We start from the raw sequence: 18,477 nt of genomic DNA on the forward strand, positions 1-18,477 counted from the left end.
TCCAGCCTCCAGAAGTGTGAGAAACTAAACTTCTGTTATATTTAAGCCACTGTCTGTGGTATTTTGTTATGGCAGTCCTAGCAGACTAATACATATGACCAACATGTTTGTACTATGTCCACTCCTGAGTTGATGGCCTAAGGTTGGACATTTTGACTTTGTGGTTGCCAATCTTTGGGTCCCAGGCTTCTTGGTTATTATGCAAAATAAAGTCACATGGGGGCGCCTGGATGGCTCAGTCGGTGAAGCATCTGACTTTGGCTCAGGTTATGATCTCACAGTTTGTGGGTTTGAGCCCTGTGTCAGGCTCTGTGCTGACAGCTCAGAGCCTGGAGCCTGCTTCAGATTCTGTGTCTCCCTCTCTCTCTGCCCCTCCCCAACTAGCGCTCTGTCTCTCTCTCAAAAACAAATAAACATAAAAAAAAAAATAAAGTCACATGTATTTGTCTATTTCTCTACTCTTAAGGTTGCTGTCATTAGTAACAAAACACATAATGATTCAAGTATTAAGGAAGGCTTTGTTCATTTTTTTTTACATTCCTTCCCCAAGTTAAATATCTTGTTTACATTGTGATCCTTCTCACTTAAAAACTCACCCTTGGGGTGCCTGGGTGGCTCACTCAGTTAAGGGTCCAACTCTTTGATTTCAGCTCAGGTTGTGATCTCACATTTCCTGAGATCCAGCCCCATGTTGGGCTCTTCTCTGGGCATTTGTATTCTTGGGACTTGTTCTGGAGGGTGGGTATCTCTATTATCAACAAGGATAAGGGTTTCAGGATTTCTATAAAGGTGGGACTTAAAACCTGTAACTTGGGTGAGATTGGAGTTACACATGCATAACAAGCATACTGAACTTACCTATATTGTGAGTTAAAGTGGACCAATAACCATAGTGTTTAAGATGCTCTTATTCACTTTTTACAGGACTGAGAAAAGCCTCTATCCCTAGGAAAGAGAAGTACCACATACATTTGAAGTGGTTGCCAGAGAGGCGCCTGGCTGGCTCAGTCGGTGGAGAATTCCACTCTTGATCTCAGGGTGGTGACTTCCAGCCCCACCTTGGGCATGGGCATACAGCTTACTTTATTATATTTTTTATTAAAAAATTGTTTTGTTTTTACATTTATTTATTTTTGAGAGACAGAGTATGAGTGGGGGAGGGGCAGAGAGAGAGGGAGACAGAATCTGAAGCAGCCTCCAGGCTCTGAGCTGCCAGCACAGAGCCCGATGCGGGGCTTGAACCCACAAACTGTGAGATCATGACCTGAGCTGAAGTCAGACGCTTTAACCGACTGAGCCACCCAGGCACCCCCATACAGCTTACTTTAATAAAAAAAATAAAAAAAAAAAGTGAAGCAGCTGCAGGAAAGTGAACTTTCCCTTACCCAGTCCTCTCTGAGTATTGGGGGGGAACTGGCACCAGATTCTGAGGAGGACAGCAGTGTACCTTGGTGAAAAGACCCTTTTCCTTGGGAAAGTAGCGAAGGGGGCACTGAATCTTCAGGGTGTTGGTGGAAGCTGGTGCTAAGGCTTCCAAAGTGGGAAGTTTAGGGAAGACACAGTAAAGGTGAGGCATTTGGGGTTTGCAGGAGGCAACTGGGAGAGAGGGTTTAGAAGAAAATTGAGTGAAGGGAGAAGATTGTCATTGGAGGTCATTACCACAACCACCCCTGCCCAACACTTTTGTTATCTGGGAATCTTTCAACAGGCAGAGTTCCTTCTGTGGTAACTGGGAGTGTGAGGATGTGCTCTCAAATGTAAACAAACAGTTTTCCAGAGCAAAGGAAGAAATGAAACTTAAGAGTACAGACTTCCCAGAATACAGGGATCCTTACGTGAATCTGAGTCACTCAAGACTAATACTGAAAGACATTGTATATCATACAGATTAAAAATTAGGCTGCAGTCGAAAGACAGATGAACGGATAAAGAAAATGTATATACTTGTAGTGGAATACTACTGAACCTTAAAAGAAGGAAATTCTGACATGCTACAACGTGAGTGAACCTTGAGGACATTATGTTAATGTCACAAAAAGACAAATGCTTTATGATGTGGGAAACAAAGGCAAAAGAAAAAGTTAAATTTACTTACTACCTACAGCCCATTGACAAGTCCTTCAAACAGGCGGAATGAACTCCTCTAAGAGCTCAGCTCCCTCAGTGTTGACACTTTGCTAAGGGCAAAAGGCAATCTTATCTCAACATTATCCTGACCCTCCAGGATCCTGTGAGTCTAGTTTAAACATAAAAATTCTGGGGCGCCTGGGCGGCTCAGTCGGTTAAGCGTCCAACTCAGGTTTCAGCTCAGGTTATGCATGTTCTCCTGGGTTCATGAAACCGAGCCCTGCGTTGGGCTCTGTGCTGACAGTGTGGAGCCTACTTGGGATTCTTTCTCTCTCCCTCTTTCTCTGCCCTTCCCCCACTCGCACTGTCTCTCTCAAAATAAATAAATAAACTTAAAAAAATAATAAACATATACAAATTTCTTTGGAAACTTCCTTTATCTCTAACCCCTCAAACATAGGTTAGCAGTCATCCTCCAAGCATATGGCTCACTGATATACATCTGAAGGGTCTCATGACTGAGGATTCACTACACAGTAATTTTTCATTGACCTTTTCCTAACAATAGCTAGCCTCCTCAGGATCCTGGAAACCCTGTTTCCCAAATTCCTTGGAGGCTTGTGCTTTCCCTAACCCTCTCCCAACTTGAAAATATATAATCAGTCACCCATCACAACCCCAGTGCAGCTCTTTCTGTCAACGAGTCTGGACCCGTGTTTTAATAAAACCACCTTTTTATTTTTAGAAAGAGAAAGTGAGCTTGTGAGCAGGGGAGAGGGGCAAAGGGAGGGACAGAGAATCTTAAGCAGGCTCTACATTCAGCAAGGAGCCTGGCGTGGGGCTTGATCCCATGACCTTGGTATCATGACCTGAGCTGAAATCAAGAGTTGGGTGCTCAACTGACTGAGCTACCCAGGCACCCCAATAAAACCACCTTTTTGCACTGAAGACATCTCAAGAATTCTTTCTTGACCATTTGCTCCGAATGCCAACATTTCCACATTATTCCACTTATATGTAATGTGGTATCTGGAGTAGTCTAACTAATAGAAATTAGAATGGTGGTTTCCAGGAACCAGGGAGAGGAGAAAAGGAAAGTTGTTTAATGGGTATAGTTTCGGTTTTGCAAGATGAAAAATTCTGAAGATTGATTGCACAACAATAGGACTGTCCCTTTTTTTTTTTTTTTTTTAAAGTAAGCTCTATTTCCAACAAGAGGCTTAACTCACAACCCAGAGATCAAGAGTCACATGCTCTACCAACTTAGTCAGCCAGCCACTGCCTTTAATTTCCAATTTTGTACAAAAGTTTTCTTATAGGATTTTATGAGAATTGAGTCTGGCACATAGAAAATGCTCCATACATATTATTATTTTTTAAAATATGAAATGTATTGTCAAATTGGTTTCCATACAACAGCCAGTGCTCATCCCAACAGGTGCCCTCCTCAATGCCCATCACCCACTTTCCCCTCCTTCCCACCCCCCATCAACCCTCAGTTCTAATATTTGAAACACATTCAAACAAAAAACCTCCCAAACACCCTTTTAATCTTTTCTTGTTTGATGATAAAATAAGGTAAGTGATGATACATCCATACATTGGAACATAACCATTAGAATTGTTACAGAAGGGGAGCCTAAGTGAGTCAGTTAAACATCCAATTCTTGGTTTTGGCTCAGGTCATGACCTCTGGGTCCTGGGACAGAGCCCCACATCCGGCTCCATGCTGGGTGTGGAGCCTGCTTAAGATTCTCTCTTTCTCTTTCCTCTGCCTGTCCTTTCTTGGGTGCCCGGGCTCAGGCACTCTGTCTCTCTCTCTCTCTCAAAAAAAAAAAAAAAAAAAAGAGAGAGAGAGAGAGAGAGAGGGAGAAAGAATTGTCGGAGCGTCTGGATGGCTCAGTTGGTTGAATCAGACTCTTGATTTCGGCTCAGGTCATGATCTCACAGTTTGTGAGTTTGAGCCCCACATTGGGTTCTGTGCTGACAGAAGGGAGACTGGGATTCTCTCTCTCCCTCTGTCTCTGCCCCTCCCCCACTCATGTGTGCATGTGCTCTCTCTCTCTCTCAAAATAAATAAATAAACTTTTAAAAAACAAAAGAAAAAGAATCATCTTGGGGCATAATTTAGACATTACAATGATAAATCTGCCATAGTATGTGATATAAATGGATATATGATCCATTTCTTACTAAAAAAAATACATAATATATGTATTGAAAAAAGTCTAGCAAGATTCACATCAAGAGGTGGCCAGAATGTGGAGCAAGTGGAACTCTTTTTTTTTGTTTTAAGATTTTTTTCTTTTTTAGGTAATCTCTACACTGTATGTGGGGCTTGAACCCACAATGCCAAGATCAAGAGTTGCACTCTACCGACTAAGCCAGTTAAGCACCCCACAAATGGAACCCTTATACACTGCTGGTGAGAATTCAAAATGGTCTACTTTGAAAAAGGACATGTCATTACTTTATGAAGTTACACATATATTTGCCATTTGACCCAGCAATCCAATTCATAAAATAATAAAAGAAATAAAAATATAAGTACAAAGACTTGGATGCAGATATTCATAATTATTAGTAACACAAAACTAGAAACAACCCAAATGTCCATCAACTGGCAAATAGATAAATGAATTGTGGTGTATGTATAATCTGGTAAATAACAAAATCAACCAAGTAAATTTAAAGATTTAACTGGATTTATTAAATGATTCATGAATCAGGCAGCACCTCATCTAGCAAAAGAGGTGCTCCATGGTGTAGTACAGAATGGAAAGGTTTTTTTGTCTTTTTAAAATTTATTTATTTATTCTTGAGAGAGAGCGAGCGAGCATGCATAAGCAGGGGAGTGGCAGAGAGAGAGGAAGAGAGAGAATCCCAAGCAAGCTCCACATTCGGCACGGAGCCTGATGCGGGGCTCAAACCTACCAACTGTGAGATCATGACCTGAGCGGAAATCAAGAGCCCGAGGCTTAACCAACTGAGCCACCCATGTGCACCTCAAAATGGAGAACGTTCTTATAGGATGGTGGGGCAAGAAAGTTATTAGCAGAAGAAAAGAAGTGTTCCTGGCAAGGCTGTTTTTTAGGGGGAAAAGCAAGGTGTCTTATCATGCAGACTACCTCATTTCACTTTGAGGGGAAAAGAGGACCCAGGTGCCTGCCTGATTGGCAGGAATTGAAAAATTCCTGACTGACCAGTTAAGACTACATTTCTAGGGGAACTTGAAACTGCAATTAGATTATGTATTAATTAAGCATTGATTTGGGAACTTGGTCTAAGTAACACTATTTTGGGCCTCTGTTTTGTTTTTTTTAATGTTTATTTATTTTTGAGAGAGAAAGAGCATGAGTGGGGAAGGGGCAGAGAGAGAGAGGGAGGCACAGAATCTAAACCGGCTCCAGGCTCTGAGCTGTCAGCAGAGAGCCTGACGCAGGGCTCGAAACGGCAAGATCATGACCTGAGCTGGTCAGTCGCTTAACCGACTGAGCCACGCAGGTGCCTGTTTTTGTTAACAATCCATAGTATGGGCAGTTATTTAGCAATAGAAAGAAATTATCTACACATACAACATTAATGAATCTCAGAAACATTACACTAAGTGACAGAACTCAAATACAAAAGGTTACATACTGGGGCGCCTGGGTTCCTCAGTTGGTTAAGCATCCGACTCTTGATTTTGGCTCAGGTCATGATCTCATGGTTCAGGCTACCACAGAGCCTGCTTGGGGTCCTTTCTCTACCTCTCTCTCCCTCCCTCCCCCTCTCTTTCCCTCCCTCCTCCTCTCTCTCCCCCTCTCCCCCTCTCTTTCCCCCTGCCCCTCCCCTGCTTGTGTACTCTCTCTCTTAAAATAAATAAACATTAAAAATTTTTTTTAAAAAGGGGCACCTGGGTGGCTCTGTTGGTTGGGCGTCCGACTTGAGCTCAGGTCATGATCTTGTGGCTCATGGATTCAAGCCCCATGCTGGGCTCTGTGCTGGCAGTTTGGAGCCTGGAGCCTGCTTTGGATTCTGTGTCTTCCTCCCTTTCTCTCTGCCTCTCCCCATTCATGCTCTGTCTCTCTCTCCTTCAAATATAAATAAATACTAAAAAAAATTAAAACAACAAATAACAAACAAAAGGTTACATACTGTGCATACATATATTTTATATTAAAGTCTAGAAAAGGCAAAACTATAATGAAAAAAGAGTCAACAGTTGACTGAGTAGAGTGTGTGGTGGGAAGGATGTGGGGAGGGCAGGGAAGATCAGAGGGCACAAGAGAATGTTTTGAAGTGATGGAATTTTTTTTTTTAAATGTTTATTCATTTTTGAAAGACAGAGAGAGACAGAGCATGAAAGGGGAAGGGGCAGAGAGGGAGACACAGAATCTGAAGCAGGCTCCAGGCTCTGAGCTGTCAGCACAGAGCCCAACGTGGGGCTTGAACTCACGAACTGTGAGATCATGACCTGAGCCGAAGTTGGACGCTCAACCAACTGAGCCACCCAGGTGCCCCTGGAAATATTCTACATATGGATTGTGGTGGTAGTTATACAACTATATACTATTATTAAAATTCATCAAACTGTATACTGAAAATGGGTACATCTTACTCTATGTAAATTATACCCCAACAAAGCTGGAAAAAATTCAGTGTAGCATATACAACTTAAGACTTACACATTTTCATGTGAAAAATAATTGTAATACATTTTTTTAAGATTTTTATTTATTTTGAGAGAACGAGGGCACAAGCGACTAGGGTCTGAGGGGGGGGGGCGGGGAGAGAGAGAAGAGGGACTCATGCTCACCAGAACTGGGGCTCCAGCATACCTGATTCGGGGCTCAAACTCATGAACCCCAAGATCATGGCCTGAACCAAAGCCAGACACTTAGCCGATTGAACCACCCAGGCCCCCCTAAAGATTTTTTTAAGTAATCTCTACACTCGATGTGGGGATGGAACTCACAACCCTGAGATCAAGAGTATCATGCTCCACTAACTGAGCCAGCCAGGCGCCCTTGAGGTCGTTTGTTTATTAAAACAAGCTCTGGCCGATTTTATTAAAGAGGTCATCTTTTTAAATTTAACAAATTTTTAGGAGTGCCTGGTTGGTTCTGTTGGTGGAGTGTGAGACTCTTCATCTCAGAGTTATGAGTTCAAGCCCCACGTCATGTGTACAGATTACTCAAAAATAAAATCTTTAGAAAGATGACGTCTGAGTGCTGGGACTATAGTTTGTTTTGCTTTTGTTTATGTATCTTCTTATTTCTCTACAATAAATGTGATTTTCTATAATTAATTATTTCCCGAAGTGATGATGACCTAACTGAAGTAACATTCAATTTGGTTTGGCAGTGCAGCGTCAAGGAGGATATTTGAACCTGGATCTCCATACTCTTGGCCATTATACTCTTCTGCTGGCTTCAGACTTCCATGGTAAGAACAGCCTGGGATGCTTAACAAAACTGTGCATCATCCTATTGAATCTGTATGGTTTATAAATCTTCAACAGTGATTCTTACCATTGGGAATTTTGATGGGACTATTGCCTAGATGTAGGATCTGAGGATCTGAAACCTCCTGAACATTTTCTTAACATATTAAGGGTCTGTCATTGATGCCAAATGACCTCACATATATATTAGTTACCCGACCTGGAATCTATCATCATTAATCCTTCCTGGAAAGTCATCCCTGACTGTGACCCCATACATGCTCAGTCAGGTGACTCTCTGTCCCCACTACCAGCATCCGAAAGTGTACAGCTCTTCTTGACAGGTGTTTACTTAATTCAGGGACTGGTGCACGCTCGCCCCTGAATTGCGATAACCAAAAATGCAAAAATGCCTCCAATCATTGCCAAATGTCCCTTAAAGGGACAAAATTACTCCAAAATTAAGAGCTACAAATTTGTGTCTCATATCAGTCTAACCATCCTCTCCTCCAGCCTCTCCACAGCTTCAGATTCCTAAACCTTGCTATTCAAAGTGTAGTCCTTGGACTAGCAGCATTGGCGTTAAGGGAGCTTGCTAGAAAAGCAGAATATTAGGCCCAACCTCAGATCTACTGAATCAGGATCTGAGTTTTACCAGGATCAACAATCCCTGGTGATTCCTATGCACATTAAATTTGAGAAGCACTACCAGGTCTCTAACTTACTTGGGGGTGACTATCACTTGGAACAGAGGTTAACAGTTCAACAAAATTTCTGGAGATGATCATTCCATGGTAAAGGGCAGGACCTAAGAATCTGTATTGTTATCATGTGGCTCAGGTAATTCTCATCCTTGGGCAAATTTGGGAATTGCTACTCTAAAATAAACATCAGATTTTGTCATTATCCACCTAAAATTAAAATCTCTTTAGTGACTCTCCATGGCCTACAGTAGTGATTCTCAACTCAACCTTAGGTGCTTACCTAGGAAGTATTTAGAAATCTGGATGCTAGGCTGTTCCCCAAACCCACTAAAAACTCTAGGGGAGGGACCCATCCACCGGTGAATTTTTCAAAGCTCCCCAGTTGCAGCCAATGTTAAGAACCACTGGGAATGATCAAGCCTGAGCTGCTTAACCTAGATTAGAAAACCCAACTGTGAAAGGCCCCTGCCTACGTTCCTAGCCTATTTTGCATTGTATTTTTGCCTGTGCACACAACCTCACTGAACTACCTGTAATTCCCAAACCTATGGTACAGTCATGCCTCTGGGCCTTTCTACAGGTTGTGCTCTCTGAATGGCAGTTATTCATCCCTAAGGACTGAATTACCACTTAGCTCCTTCCCCTTTAGAGTAATTTTAGATTTCCTTCACACACCTGCCCAGGCAGAGTAATTCATTCTCTTTTCTGTGCTAATACCATGGCTCTTTGTGTAGAGCTCTATTACTATACTTATTACATTATACAGCTGATTCTTGAACAACGTGGGTTTGAACTGTGCAGGTCCACTTAACAGGCAGATTTTTTTTCAATACAGAATAGTACTGTATTTTCCTTAACATTTTTTTCCTCTTATTGTAAGAATATGATATATAACATATAAAACATACAAAGTATGTGTTAATCAACCATTTGTTATTGGTAAGGTGGAATTCTGGTCAATAATTAAGTTTTTGGGGGAGTCAAAAATTATACACGGATCTTTAATGGCAGGGCATGAGGTGTGTGTGTGGAGATGTCAGTGTCCCTAACCCCCACGTTGTTCAAAGATCAACTGTAGTAATGGGTTACAATTGTTATATCTTGAGAATGAAAACTAAGGCTGGTTTAGTTTTATATCCCTAGCACCTAGCTAAGGGCCAGGAATATGGTAGGCAGCTAGTAACATTTTTGACTTAGTGAAAGTAGTATAAAAGAAGAAAAAAAAGAAGAAAATAAAAATGAGCAGGAATATTATTACTTTCTTAAAAAATCTGAATTAATATAATCTAACATTAAAATCTTAATTAGAAAAGAACTTTAAGCTGTGAGTTTCATCTGGAGAAATATGAATGAAGGCACTAAGAGAGAAACCCTTTCCTTAATTCAGTAACATAATTTGGTCCACAAATTCATTCCAAGGAGTTAAAATAATCCTGTTTCTTTATGTGTTTAAGGCATTTTTTGAACTGAGGTGAAATTCACCTAACTTAAAAATTACATTTTTATTTTTTTAAAATAATCATTTTAAAGTGTATTTTAGTAAATTCACAATGTTATACAACCACCATCTAGATTAAGCTCTAAAATGATTTTCCTCCCCTCAAAAGAAACCCTGCTACAAACATTGGGGTACATGTGCCCTTATGAGTCAGCACTTTCAACAATAGCCAAATTATGGAAAGAGCCTAAATGTCCATCAACTGATGAATGGATAAAGAAGATGTGGTTTATATATACAATGGAATACTACTTGGCAATGAGAAAGAATGAAATCATGCCATTTGCAGCAATGTGGATGGAACTGGAAGGTATTATGCTGAGTGAAATAAGTCAGTCAGAGAAGGACAGATATGAGTTTTCACTCATATGTGGATCTTGAGAAACTTAACAGAAGACCATGGGGAAAGGGAAGGGGAAAAAAAAAGTTGCAAACAAAGAGGGAGGGAGGCAAACCATAAAAGACTCTTAAATACAGAGAACAAACTGAGGGTTGATGGGGGTGGGTGGGGGGCAGGGGAAAATGGGTGATGGGCATTGCAGAGAGCACTTGTTAGGATGAGCACTGGGTGTTGTTATGTAAGCGATGAACCGTGGAAATCTACCCCAAAAACCAAGAGCACACTTTATACACTATATGTTAGACAATTTTACAATTATATTAAAAAAAGGAATAAAGAAAAGAAACCCTGTACTCAAGTAGTTAGTCACTCCCCATTTTCCTCCTAGCCCCTGAAAACCACCAGGAACATTAACTTTTAAGTTACACTAAGGTATTTAAAAGATATAAAGCAGATATTTAAAAAGGTCTAGGTTCTAGATGGCTGTACAATTGTTTCTAGTCACACAGAAAAGAGTACAAATATAGTTTTTTTCAGTATCTCAAAAACTCCAATGTTTTATTAACCATTTTATGTACACTGATATCAAGTCTTGAAAACTAATAAAAACATGTCCAAAGCTTCTTATATAGTCACTGTACAAATGTTCATGTATGTTTTCTATAATAATGAAGATGAAAATGACACAATAGTTACAGCTACATAAAAATATATACAAGGACTTAAGACACATTTGATATTATTTGGTTTACAACATGTGTAGATACTACACAAAAAATGAGGATATAATTTGCAGAAAAGTAAAATGTGACCAAAATCACTTTTCTTCTTAAAATTTAAAAATAAAATTCCTGACAATAGCAGTTACTAATTTACAGCCAAATCTTAGACTAAGTCAAATTAGCCAGGGTTAGACATAAGTTAAGTTAAACATTTTGTATTTAAAAAAATAAGTTTTTCAGTTTAAAAAACATACATTTCATAACATTTTCTCAAAATTAATTAAGAATGGTTTATCCATGTCCTTCCAGATTCTGGAAACACATTACAAAAAGTGAATATTGAACAGCTGATTCTTTGGAAAGCTGCACCCAAGTACCCCTTTTATTAGGTTGTGACATCAGCTAAGAGGACCTTTATTAGGTCTGGAAGGCAAGGAGCTGGAGCTCAGGTACGAATCTACTTATGCTCAAAGAGAGAAAGGCCATGAGAAGGGAGCTAGACAACCCGGGATAGTAGTGGCACTTGGATGTGGAGTTGCCATAGTGGGTCAGAGACAGGCTGGTGTATCATCCTTTGGCTCAGGTGCTATAGGAACCAATCCCTATTCAATATACATATGTATTTTTTAGAGTAATCTCTATGCCCGACATGGGGCTTGAACTCACAACCCTGAGATCAAGACTCACATGTTCTCCCAACTGAGCCAGCCATGTGCCCCCCTGCTCAATATTAAGTGAGAACAGAAATATTTCAAAGTGTGCTTACCAAAAACAGATTATGTACCTTCATATTACAAAGCATAGAAGGAGACATTTATTTTAAAAAAGTGAGCTAAAAAGTTATGAGGTATCTCCTTACTTCATCCTAAAACTAACCCAAGAAAGAGACGTTTAAAAAATTCTTTAACTATTAAAATATTTAAAAGGCACTGGAAATATTGCTTTCCAATCCAACTCAAATATACTGTCAATTAATTTTGGACATAAAAAAAGCGCATAATTTTGGTGCAATTTTTCTTGTAATTCAGTGATACTTTCCATCTACAGGGCTGAAAGTTTTGAGGGACAGAGCCCCAACATTCTGCTACCTGAAAGTGCTTTTAGCGTAGAAACAGGAAGGACGTTAATGATTTGCTCTCTCACTGACAACATCCTGTAGTCGTTTAAGCAAAACATCATCATTTTCTTGACAGAGGCGTTTGGCAGGTGATTCTGCATCACCATCGATGGCTATTGCTCGCTTCTTGGTTCTCTGTTCACCCTGTCTTATCATATTGTTGATATCTTTCAAACTCTGCAAAAATAGAGGACATGTGTGAGTAAAAGGGGAAAAAAAGCAAAGAACTAAGCTAACTGCTTTTTCCTGCACTCTACCCAAAGCTGAACACTAGGGTAGAGATTATCTTTTGAATCTAGGCCAACCTAATAAGAGCAATTAGATCTAATCTTTTCATGGTTTTAAAAACTGGATTTACCTTACAGCAGTAGTACTCAAAGACACTGGACCAGATGCAGAAATATCAAGTTGCTTACTAGGAATGCAAACTCTCAAGCCTCACCCTAACACCTACTGAATCAGACACTCTAGGGATGGAGTTCAGCAATCTATGTTTAATCAAGCCCTCCAGGTGATTCTGAGCTCCCTTGAAATTTGAAATCCTCTTCCTAGAGCGATGCTTTTTAAGCTTTAATGTGCTTACTAATCATCTGCAGATCTTGTTAAAATGCAGATTCAGATTCAGCAGGGCTGGCATGAGGCTTGAGATCAAGCATTGTTTAAGTTTATTTTTTAATTTTTTTTTTTTTTGACAGAGAGAGAAGAGAGAGAGAGAGAGCGAGCGAGCGAGCACATGCACGTGTGAGCAGGGGAGGGGATAGAGGGAGAGAATCTCAAGCAGGCTCCACACTGAGTGTGCTCCGTACTGAGGTGTGGGGCTCAATCCCAAGACCCTGGGATCATGACCTAAGCCGAAATCAAGAGTTGTTCAACTGACTGAGCCACCCAAGTGCCCCAAGATCCTGCATTTTTAATATGTTCCCAGGTGATGCTGATGTTGAAGGTCTATAAACTATATTGAGTAGAAAGGCCTTAGAGTAGTGGCTGAAAGCTGTGGATCATAACTGTCTAGAGAACCTGACTGGCAGAGCTTTGGGATTCAGTAGGTCTATTGAACAGATCCGTGTTCAACAAGGTCCCCCAGGTGATTCTGGTCTATGGTTTTGAAATCACTGCCTTAGAAGTCAGCTGGTCCCATCTTTGATTTCATTTAAGAATCTCTTCTAAACATCCTTGTAGGAAATCGACTTCTATGAAGAGGAAATGCAAATCTGTGAGGTATTCTATCTCAAGTGAGGTTGACTTCTGGAGACATACTAAACATATTTGCTTGATAGCCTTTCAAGTATCTGAAAACATCAATCATATAACTGTCACATATTCATCACTGTACGGGAGTTAAGATGAGGATAACCACAGAACTGTTTGCATAAATAAGAGAAGGCCTCTGTTTTTAGACTTTTCACTATCCCATCACCAAAGGAACTTCCACTTTGAAAGCTTTTCTTTAAAGTCAATATTCCTTGTGTCTGACCACCTGCCTTACTGGTCCCTTCTCAAGATCGTATTTAAGCAGGGTGACACACTGGACTCTTGCAGTGAACTTCCCTAGTATCACATCAGTAGTAATGGATTAAGCTACTGAAGCAGTTGAATACACTGCTCTTAATCACAGGAAACTTGCCACAGTAACAGTTCATATTATTTAAAAAAAAAATTTTTTTTTTTTAATTTTATTTAAAAAAAAAAATTTTTTTTTTTTAACCTTTATTTATTTTTCAGACAGAGAGAGACACAGCATGAACGGGGGAGGGGCAGAGAGAGAGGGAAACACAGAATCGGAAGCAGGCTCCAGGCTCTGAGCCATCAGCCCAGAGCCCGATGCGGGGCTCAAACCCGCGGACTGCGAGATCGTGACCTGAGCCGAAGTCGGACGCTTAACCGACTGAGCCACCCAGGCGCCCCAAAATTTTTTAAATGTTTATTCATTTTTGAGAGCAGAGCATGAGTGGGGGAGGAGCAGAGAGAGGGAGACACACAACTCGAACTCATGAACAGTGAGATCATGACCTGAGTATCCATAAAACTCGTGTGTATATTGCTATCACGGTATTTGTGATATTCTGACAAAACTACCTTCTTATTCATCTATTTTCCTGCCTGGTTGTGGATTCAGATCAAGGCAGGGAATGGATTTTCTTTTTTTTTCAATTCACTGCAGCAATCCAACCCCTATAATTAATTACAAAGAAATGCTTTATAAAGCCCTGCTGACATGAAGTGTAAAGAACAGTCTGAGTCAAAAGTGAAGACCAATATTGTGGGTTTACGTGTTTTAAAAAATTAAAAAATATTTATTTTTGAGAGAAAGAGAGAGAGATAGCATGAGTGGGGGAAGGGCAGAGAGAAAGGGAGACACAGAATCCAAAGTAGGCTCCAGGCCCTGAGCTGTCAGCACAGAGGCTGATGTGGGGCTTGAACTCATGAACCATGAGATCATGACATTTGCCGAAGTCAGAAGCTCAACTGACTGAGCCACCCACATGCCCCAATTCATATTTATTACTAGTAATTTTGCAGACAAAGAGCAAGATTAAAGATTATTAATTGGCAATATGAAATCCAATTTTTAACACAAGTACATAGATTGTTGTAACACCTTACCTTAGAAGGGCTGCCATTGAACTTATATAGCAGAGCACTCCTTGGTGTAAGGCCTGATGCATTCTTGTGTGGGGAAACATAAATGGAGTGCTGCTGGGAAATGCGGCGTGGTGAGCCTGGTTGTTGCTTAATATGTGGAAAAGGAGAGAGTGGTGGAGCTTCCATCTGAAATAATCCAAAAGTAAATTTTTGTATGATAAAAGTTCTTTTTTGAATCCCACCATATTTTTATTCCTTTATTTTTTTAAGTAGGCTCTGTGCCCAACATGGGGCTTGAACTCACAAACCCAAGATCAAAAGTTGCATGTTCTACCAACTGAGCTAGGTAGGTGCCCCCATATTTTTATTCTTATTGGCATTTCTTATGTGTCAGCTACACCATAAGAATCTATTAATGGCTGAAAAAAAGCAAAGACATGGTCCATTACCCCTTGTTTTTCAAGAGTTACTAACAGATATACTAAAATTTATTTTCCTGCATCTTTCAGGAAATACTGAAGAATTCTGAGACACCCAGAAGTGGTAATAAGCCAGGAGTGTAGTATAGTATATAGGAATAAGCCAGAAAGGAGAGGCAAAGAGTAATCAATATTCTAACACAATGATAATCTCTCTATATACATAACATACACCTCCTGCCCCATAACCAAAGCCATAGCAGAGAGAATAAAAGAGAGACAGAACTCTATGAGCCAGAAGGATGGGTCCATCATGGAACAAATTTGTTAGTGAAATGATTAAGACTTTAATACTGAAATGCAAATTATTTAGAAATAGAATTAGGGAAGCAGGGTCTGCACTTTCCTTTAATATTCTCGACAATGTTTCCCATTCTAGGAATAAATAGAGATGGTTCCTTAATTAATAATTTCATCATCTTCAACTGAAGCTAATAAAACTAGTTTCAATTGGCTCATGACAGACATATTCATGATAGGGGGAGGTGGAACTGATGGGAGTTGAATGAATAGTCATGGCCTCTGAGAATAGTCACAGACCGCATTCCTTGAAATGTAAAAGGAGACACAAAATACACATATATGGCTACTGGCTAGATGCAGTTTCACTTGGTTCCTCTTACAACTAAAGTCTGCTCTCCTGGGAACCAACCTCAGCTTATACACTGATGATGTTTTCACAGGCCTGCTAGTACTGCCAAATCTGCATTAAAATCTCTTAGTGTTGCCTCTACTAATGATTCAGGCCTATTTATTTCCTTTTCTCTTTATCTTGAGAAAAACATTTATCTCATATATACATATTACAATAGAAATTTAAGAGAAAAAATTAGCAGAATTGTTTTCTTTTTTCCACATTCTCATCTAGTAGTTGCCCATATGTTAACATAATTTCCAGCAACATAATCATAATACGGATAAAATTTCCCTGATTTCTTCTGGTCTGTGTTGTATGATAGTTTTAATCATTCTCTAATTAATTACTGGTATTTTTTTTTCTCCTATAAAATGCATCAGTGACACTTTAACTCTGAAACACTTATCTAATAAACTTATAGTAATCTAACTATGACTATGAATATTCATATCATAGTAAAATATAAAACATACCACATGGTCCTGATTTGACAAGTCATATCTCAGTGCAAATGACTTCACTCTTCCTACATATATTGTATTATAAAATTTGATAAGATCACCTCTTTCCTCTTTCACTGGTCCACTAGAACAGTCAGGTGTTTTTGTAGCATCTTCCAATTCTGTTAAAAGATTCAGGGTTATGACAGATGTATTATAATACACAAAGTGGTGATCTGAATCACAACTCTATGATATAAAAACAAAATCAGAGGCGCCTGGGTGGCTCAGTCAGTTAAACATCTGACTCTTGATCTCAGCTCAGATCTTTTTTGGTTTTTTTAGTTCATTTATTTATTTAGAGAGACAGCAGAGCCTGATGTGAGGCTTGAACTTACAAACCATGAGATCATGGCCTGAGCTGAAATCAAGAGTTCTATGCTTAACTGACTGAGCCACCCAGGTGATCCTCAGCTCAAGTCTGAATCTCAGGGTCGTGAGTTCAAGTCCTGCATTGGGCTCCATGCTGGATTTGGAACCAACTTAAGGGGAAAAAAAAGTAAACACAAATCTTTATATAAAGCAATTAATGTTTTTAGAAAATGTTTGAAACCCATCTATATTATGTATAAATTAAATTGGAAACTTGAGAAATACAAATACATGTACTTAGGCTAATACTCTTCTCTTTTAATTTTTTAAATGTTTATTTTTGAGAGCAAGAGACAGAGTGTGAGTGGGGGAGGGACAGAGAGAGAAGGAGACAGAGTCCAAAGCAGGCTCCAGGTTCTGAGCCTGACGTGGGGCTCAAACTCAAACCAGGAGATCATAACCTGAGCCAAAGTCGGAAGCTTAACCGACTGAGCCATCCAGGCACCCCAAGGCTAATACTCTTTTCTCTAGATACTATTTCAGCAAGAATTTTTTCACAACGATACTTTTTAAGTTTATTGATTTATTTATTATGTATTGGCGGAGGGGGGCAGAGAGAGAGAGAGAGAGAGAGAGAGAGAGAGAGAGAAAGAGAGAGAATCCCAAGCAGGCCCCATGCTGTCAGCATAAAGCCCAACGCAGTGCCTGAACTCATGAGCCACAAGATCATGACCTGAGCTGAAATCAAGGGTCGGATGCTTAACTGGCTGAGCCACCCAGGCCCTTCTTCTCAAATTTTTTTATGCACAGTCCCCTTTCCCTGTAACACCTACTACCATCCTAATAAATGCTATTCCAAGCCATATTGGCTTTGTAACAGCTGTTGTAGGTTATTCTCACTACATGGATCAGTCAAAATTATTTAAGGTCCTCCTTTGATTAGAAATTTCTGGACACAGAGACTATACACAGTCTTCAGATTTGTGTGTCATTCCAATTCTAGTCATTAATATTTATATAAAGTAATGGGCTCTATTTATTTTGAAGGAACCAAACATTTAAAACTCTCTGGGACCTTGGTGGGATGCCTGGCTGGCTCAGTCAGCAGAGCATGTAACTCTTAATCTGGTGGTTGTGAGTTCAAGCCCTATGTTGGGTGTGGAACCTACTTAAAAAAACAAACAAACAAACAAACAAACAAACAAACAAACAGTGATATTTTGGCAGTTTCTTGTGAACTCTAAAAGGCATGGCCATAATATAAAAACAAGTAAAAATGTGCTCTATTTATATCTTCATTGTCTATCTGGTGATTTTTTTTTTTAATTTTTTTTTTTAACGTTTTTTTAATTTATTTTTGAGACAGAGAGAGACAGAGCATGAACAGGGGAGGGGCAGAGAGAGAGGGAGACACAGAATTGGAAGCAGGCTCCAGGCTCTGAGCCATCAGCCCAGAGCCCGACACGGGGCTTGAACCCACGGACCGTGAGATCGTGACCTGAGCTGAAGTCGGACACTTAACCGACTGAGCCACCCAGGCGCCCCTACCTGGTGATTTTAAGATGGGCATAATGTGAAATAAAGTTACCTGATTTTCAATATGCAGTTACCAATATTATATATCTCATATGAAAACAGAATTTTTGCCTCATGAGAGAATTTGCTTCTACTGTTTTCTTTTAATGTAACCTACTCAACATTTCAAGTATTTTGTTTTTATTATGTTTAATCTCTACACCCAACATGGGGCTTGAACTCACGACCCTGAGGTCAAAAGTCACATACTCTTCCGACAGAGCCAGCCAGGCACCCCAACAACATTTAAAGTATTGCAAATAAGGAATATGGCCTTAGACAAATTAGCGTGAAAAAGAAAAAGAAAATAAACATTTAAAGAGAAATATTCATTAATAAAAAACCATAAATTTTATACTGCTTAAAAAATGATAGGGGTGTATGGGTGGCTCAGTTGGTGGACTGTCTGATTCCGGGTTTCCACTCAGGTCATGATCTCATGGTTCATGGAATTAAACCGTGCATTGGGCTCTTACTGACAGCATGGAGCCTACTTGGGATTCTCTCTCTGTCCCTCC

The 18,477-nt window shown here is 39.8% G+C and overlaps 2 protein-coding genes across 6 annotated transcripts in view; one reads left to right on the forward strand and one right to left on the reverse strand.

Annotated features, from left to right (window-relative positions):
- MANBAL (mannosidase beta like) overlaps positions 1–18,477 on the forward strand; it is a 298,459-nt gene that overhangs the window by 29,770 nt on the left and 250,212 nt on the right. The gene's annotated exons all lie outside the window — the stretch shown is intronic.
- Positions 5,951–18,477, reverse strand: part of RBL1 (RB transcriptional corepressor like 1) — a 66,502-nt gene continuing 53,975 nt past the window's right edge. For 3 of the 5 annotated variants that reach the window (XM_058685530.1, XM_058685528.1, XM_058685531.1), the window contains 3 exons: positions 16,046–16,194; positions 14,478–14,642; positions 10,562–12,050 (listed from right to left, as the gene is read on the reverse strand). In XM_058685530.1, coding sequence (XP_058541513.1) covers positions 11,880–12,050; positions 14,478–14,642; positions 16,046–16,194 — 485 coding nt within the window. In that variant the 3' untranslated portion in view covers positions 10,562–11,879. Of the gene's footprint in view, positions 6,160–10,561; positions 12,051–14,477; positions 14,643–16,045; positions 16,195–18,477 lie in introns of those variants that run through there. The other 2 variants (XM_058685529.1, XM_058685532.1) reach the window with 2 other exon arrangements.

Source organism: Neofelis nebulosa, chromosome 9 (assembly GCF_028018385.1).
Source record: "Neofelis nebulosa isolate mNeoNeb1 chromosome 9, mNeoNeb1.pri, whole genome shotgun sequence".
Taxonomy (NCBI): Eukaryota; Metazoa; Chordata; class Mammalia; order Carnivora; family Felidae; genus Neofelis; species Neofelis nebulosa.